Genomic DNA, 5,939 nt, shown 5'->3' with positions numbered 1-5,939 from the left:
GTCTCTCAAAAAGCTTTATTCATTTTTATTCCGGTGAGTATTTTCTTTTTTTTTTTTACATCATGCTACTAAAAAAGATGCCGTTCACGTTGGCTTTCTAAGAAGTTTCACAGGACAGGCTGCTGGCTGGCACCCCATGAGTCATGCCTGTGTTTGCCAAAGTCCCTTTTAGCGCATGTCTTTGAGAGCACCTCTGGTTTCAGCTGCTGTCCCTAAGCCAGAGGTTTAAAAGTTAAAAAGGCTGGGATATTTTTTTCCTTTTTCTTTTCTGATGGATGATAGTCGATATCATTTCCTGTGAATCCCAGATGACCAGAGCTTGTATCATTGAATTAATCCCTGACGTGCACAGAGGCAGGTAAAGAAAACAAAGACACGAAGGAAGGACCGCAGGTTGTCATGACATCACCGTGGGGCTGGCTATAAAGCGGTGAGGACTGATGCTGAGACTTAGAAGAGCAGCTGAGGAGTCTTGGAGTGAAGGACGCACTCAATCCCATGTGTAACAGCTGACTGGCTGAAGCTGCAGTCCATCTTTCTGAGGCGCGGAGGAATCCCTAGAAGAGTGCGAGACTTGACAATATGAACTTGTCCTACGTGGTTGCTTGTGGACTTTTGGTCACCCTGCTTTCAGAAAGGATGGGAGCAAAGCCTTTAACTCAAGCGCAGCAGAAGGTAAGTCCCTTGGATCCCGGGCGGAAACACTGCGCTTTGCTTCCCACACTTGGATGTTGGAAGTTGAGGCGTGAGTGAACAGCTGGGTTTGTGGTGCGCGCGCTCGGGACTGTTATTTTACGCGTCATGTTTCATCATTTCTGTTGAGTTTAGCCACTCAGGAAAGATGTATTTTCCACATTAGAACTCTTTCACTTTCCCACAAACTCCCCTTTTAACCTCATCCTTTTTCATGCATGGAAAGAAAAAGGCTCAACTTTGCACAGTCACCATATTTTATTCTCGAGCATTTTCCCCCTCAGTTTTAGCATTTGTGGAAGCTGTACAATGTGAAACATAAAACTTTTTAAATACATTGTAGAGTATAAATAATTTTACAAGATCATCAACTCTAACCTGCACACGGTTTTTATATTTAACACTGTAAATAACTGATCAATTGTGTGCGTAAACCCGTGCGCAAAATGCCTGATATTCTCTGAGCGCGCACCACTTGTTTAAAAAAAAAAGTATTGGGATGTTGTAGAGAGTATCGCCGGTTTCTTTGAAGTTTGACTGTAACCACTGCCGCATTATATGAGCCTGTTCACGTTTTTCTTCCAACCACTTCTGAACAAAAATACCCCCCGGGGTTCTTCGGATTAGTTGCCAAAACATTTCCCCTCTTGCCCGACGCTCATTTGAATGTTCATCTCTGCTCTGTATCAAGTTGAGGCTTACTTAAACTGTTAAAATAAGTAGCTCCTCTGTTCAAACAAGCAGAGTTATCTTTTTTTAAAATCACAACCTGATCTCTTTGAACATTATTTGCCCTTGGGGGTACAATGTTTATCTATTTTCCTTTTAATCCTTCAGTCGCTCAGAAGTTTGCTGGGTGAGGAGCTGGCGGAGTTTCTGGAGTCGGAGGAGAGGGAGAGGCGGGTGGACGCCGTGCGCTCTCGGATGCGGTTACTGCGGGATTTACGCATGGATACCCGGGCCAGGGGGATGTGGGCTCGTTTCCTCAACGACCAGTCCGCCACCAGGAGGCACAAGTCGGGAAGCAAGAAAGGGGGCTCCTCGTCGCGGAGTGGCTGCTTCGGACACAAGATGGACAGGATAGGAACCATCAGCGGGATGGGCTGCTAAAGGCTGGGGGCGACGCAGTGATGGTGAGTTCACAACACAGACCTGCTTCTCACTTACATCGAGGAAAGCACTAAGTTATGAATGATGTTTAATAAATGGGAAGAGTAGAGTTGAAGTATAAGAACGGAATTTGAGAAATGGGTGCAGTGAAAAAAGGAGAGGAGAGCGTTTTGGAAACGGTTTTATTATTATTATTATTATTATTATTATTATTATTATTATTATTATTATTATTATTATTATTATTATTATTATTATTATTATTATTATTATTATTCCTTTTTTAGGTAATAGATTAACAAAAAATAAAATTAAAATCAGATCAATTTTCACCAAATGCATTTGTTAGTTTGTTTTTTAATCCACAGAAAAGATGGATACCATACTTATGCTTAATGCTTATATGGAACATTGACATTTACTGATAGATTAGAAAAATGTGTAGTTATCAGTGTATGCAAGGTGTACCGTCTAGACTCTATTTTAACACTGCGTTGTAAGAAATCACAATCAGCTGTCTTCATTAGCTGTATGTGAAAACATTGGTCAAACTCTGTTATTTCCAATAAGGACAACCTCTTATAAGAAAACTCCCATAAACAGATGAAAAGTAAATTGTGGGGACTGGTGTGATCCCGTTTAGGAAGTCCACTCTTGTGTTTCTGCACATAATCATGAATGATCACTTCATCTGCAAAACAGTAGAATACATCATGCTTAGAAAGAAAACGCAAGGAGAAATGAATGAGGGAGGACGTGGGGATACACACACACACACACACACACACACACACACACACACACAAGCTTGTTTTTATATCCTTGTGGGGCCCGTCCACTGACTTCCATTCATTTTTTGGTAATTTTATATCCTAACCCTGACCACAAACCCTAAAGCTAACCTCACAGGTACCTACCTGACCCTAAAACTAACCAAAACTCAATTCACACCTTGGTCCTAAACCCAAACTCCCACACCCAAAATCAGCCTCCGAATTTGTGGGGCCCAGGAGCACCCGGTCCCCACAAGGCTGCATTTTCCTTAAAACTGGGCCCCACAATGTGGGAAAAACAAGGCCACACACACACACACACACACACACACACACACAAATTCATTTAGTCTCTTGAAAACAGTGCACCCTGCGGTGGTCAGGATCCTTCTGGAAGGGGCTGCGTTGGTGAATGAAGTAAAGCGGAAGCTAGGTGACACACAATTAGTCCTGAGGGTTGTGGCCTTTTTGTGGTTGTGGTGCTAGCTGCGTAAGCCTGATTTGTGACTAACGTGTGCGACCGTGTTGCGCATTGGTCAACACCCAGAAATATGTCTTGCATTTGTTGTGTTCACAGTTGAAGAAGTCAAAATCACACTGAAAATAAAACTGACAAGAAATTTAAGAAATTTCCAAAATGATGAAGTGATGATGAATCCATAAAATTCACAAAGTGAGTAACAAGTTTTTGACAAGCAGTCTAAATTTCCCTTCTTTTTTTTTCTTCCTTTTTTTTTTTAGATTGCTGGACGATGGGTTTGGACAACACAAGCTGAATGTATTGTCCCCTGAGGAAAAAGTGAAAACGAATTTTGGTACAAAGGTGACCACGACCAGCATTAACAAAAGACTGAGATGCTACAAAATCCTCATAAATATACATAGTAATTATGCAGGTGATACATATATACCACGCAGAACGGTCTACAGAAAGAAGCCGATGCATTCTACAACATCGTGGACTATGGAGTAAAAAAACAACAAAAAAAAAAAAAACGACAAACCGCAAAGCTGTACATTGATGCTGCTGCTGTACACTCAAGTACATCATCTTCCCCTGCATAAATGTATTTATGTTTAAAAAATATTTATATGTTTATAAAAAGAGATATTTATAAAAATGACTTTTATTTATGTAACATTTTGAAAATGGATGCAGACTGCAGATGGATTCTGTTATCTTTTTTTTATTTTTTTGTCTTACACAGATGTGTTTAAAAAATGATATAAAGAACCTCTATGTGCACTTACATGCCATGTCCTGGGGGTCTGTGTTTCATTGAAGTTGATCAATTTAAGTCACTGAACATTTTCTGGACATGTTGGGTGAATTTTGGGAGATGGGGCGGGGGGGGGGGGKGTTATTTGACATTAAAATGCCAAGCAAAACAAAAATGCGAGTGTTTGGCTTGCTTTTTTTATTTTTCCAAAAGTTTGATTCGTCCTGCAGTCAGCCTTTGGGAGACCCAGAAATTAATCAATCAGCAATTTGAAAAATACAGATTTAAACTCTTAAAGGTGCAGCACTTTTGGTGGAATGGGGAGATTTTAATGGCAGATTTCTGATTGTGATTGAAAACACTTAAAAAACAAAGTTTGTAAAAAGTAGCCTGAAGCATCAAATAAGATTTGTTTTTCATCACTCAGCTGCTAAACAAGAAGCCAAGAGTCAACTAATTATTCTCAAGGCCGACTGTCGTGATGCAACCTGTCAGCCACGCCAGTAGGCTTCTCGGCCTCTGACCAATCAGTGATCGATGTTGATCAGGAAATGACACGACTCTGACACATGCTTGTCAAGATTTTCACAACCAACATTTTGTGCTTATAGCCAATTTTCTGAAACATCCTCTGGAAATAATGGTTGAATACCAGTGAGGAATGTACAATTCAGATACGCACATATTATTTTCATTTCCTAAATCTAAACAGAGTCTCGGGAAGTGCAAATGGTGAATATTACTGTGTAACTTAATTTATAATGCACTTTAATGGCTAGATTGATGTACACTGATAAAAGTAATAAAAAACAAACAAAAAACAACAAAATGACCCATTAAAATCATAAAAGACAACAAAAAGCCTAATAAGAATTATAAAAATAAAGGCTTGTGGTCATCCTCACAAACAGATGATGTAACTGCAAGTAGATCTATCATTTTTCTCCAATAATTGTATTGTTATCATTATAAGGCAAAGCAAATAAAAGCTAAAAAATGTCTCTAATACCACTGTCAGATTCACTACCTCCGCCCCTACAGCTGTACTGTTGGAGGTTGGTTCACCCTTGGTGATCATGTGAGTTGTTTGGCATCATGGCAATTTTGTAGCATCACTGAAGACCCAATACAACAATAAAAAATATTGTATTTATTTAAAAAACACACAAAAAATTAGCACGAGGAAAATGTGCTAAAAGCACGGTCACAAATCCTCACTGCTGTCAGGTGAGAATGCTAATTAATACATTACCTTTTAAGTGCACTGTTTTCTTCGAGGCATCCTCATCATGTGACATTTAAATGGCACATTTGTGATGCTTGTGGATTTATAATGTGGAAGAGATTGAGCATTAATTTTACTAATTAGTAATGCTGAAATATTTAAAACTTGCATTCAGACCAAGGTCTTACTGCCTCCAGCTTCAGTTTTTTATGATGGTGGTAAAAATGGCAATACATCTCTCTATTTGTGTGGTACTTTGTTTAAAAGCAGAGTTTCAAAAGCAAGCAGGCTTTTAAAAAAAGACAGTAGAATAAAACAAATTATCCTGATTATGCAAGAAGTTTAACAAAACGAAGGAGCAACTAAAGAAAAGTTCATGAAAACAAACAGTTGTGTTAATGAGGAAAATGTGAGTCTGATATAAGCTGTTCAAGAGTCTTAGGTCAGTGGTGTCCAAAGTCCTCAAGGCCTGGTGTCCTGCATGTTTTAGGTGCTGCCCTGGTTTAACACAGCTGAACCTAAGGAGTGCTTAATTAGTAGGCCTCCTCAGTATGCCATCAAGGTCTGCAGAGGCTTATTAATCAAGCACTCATTATATTCAGCTGTGTTGAACCAGGGTAGTTCCTAAAACATGCAGGACACCGGCCCTTGAAGACTGACTTTGGACACAACTGTCTTCTTAGGTGATGGGAGACTGTGTTTGTGAATTTACACTCCCTACACTAGAGGGCGATATTATGTGTGTGTGTGTGTGTGTGTGTGTGTGTGTGTGTGTGTGTGTGTGTGTGTGTGTGTGGTTGAAAACTGAAGCCACTAAACTAACTTATGTTCATTATTTATTAAATTTATTAGTTTTTTTTCTTTTTGTAATTTGAAACAGTCAAAAGTGAGATATTATGTGTGTGTGTGTGTGTGTGT

The 5,939-nt window shown here is 39.4% G+C and overlaps 1 protein-coding gene across 1 annotated transcript; it reads left to right on the top strand.

Annotated features, from left to right (window-relative positions):
• Nucleotides 1-384: 384 nt before the first annotated feature.
• On the top strand, nt 385-3,910 carry nppc (natriuretic peptide C). The gene is made up of 3 exons (XM_014010750.1): nt 385-675; nt 1,531-1,826; nt 3,318-3,910. Exons 1-2 carry the CDS (start codon nt 583-585, stop codon nt 1,801-1,803), a joined length of 366 nt encoding a protein of 121 aa, XP_013866204.1. The 5' UTR covers nt 385-582; the 3' UTR covers nt 1,804-1,826; nt 3,318-3,910.
• The last annotated feature ends 2,029 nt before the right edge of the window (nt 3,911-5,939 follow it).

This window comes from Austrofundulus limnaeus, unplaced genomic scaffold, assembly GCF_001266775.1.
Source record: "Austrofundulus limnaeus strain Quisiro unplaced genomic scaffold, Austrofundulus_limnaeus-1.0 Scaffold73, whole genome shotgun sequence".
In the NCBI taxonomy this organism is placed as follows: Eukaryota; Metazoa; Chordata; class Actinopteri; order Cyprinodontiformes; family Rivulidae; genus Austrofundulus; species Austrofundulus limnaeus.
Note: the sequence above shows the minus strand (reverse complement) of the source record. Positions and strands in the feature narration are given on the sequence as shown.

What these genes read in the sequence shown, in the direction of transcription:
- nppc (XM_014010750.1), top strand. Translation starts at nt 583, where the DNA reads ATGAACTTGTCCTACGTGGTTGCTTGTGGACTTTTGGTCACCCTGCTT. An exon ending in TAACTCAAGCGCAGCAGAAG is followed by an intron (nt 676 to 1,530) that starts GTAAGTCCCTTG and finishes TTAATCCTTCAG; the next exon opens with TCGCTCAGAAGTTTGCTGGG.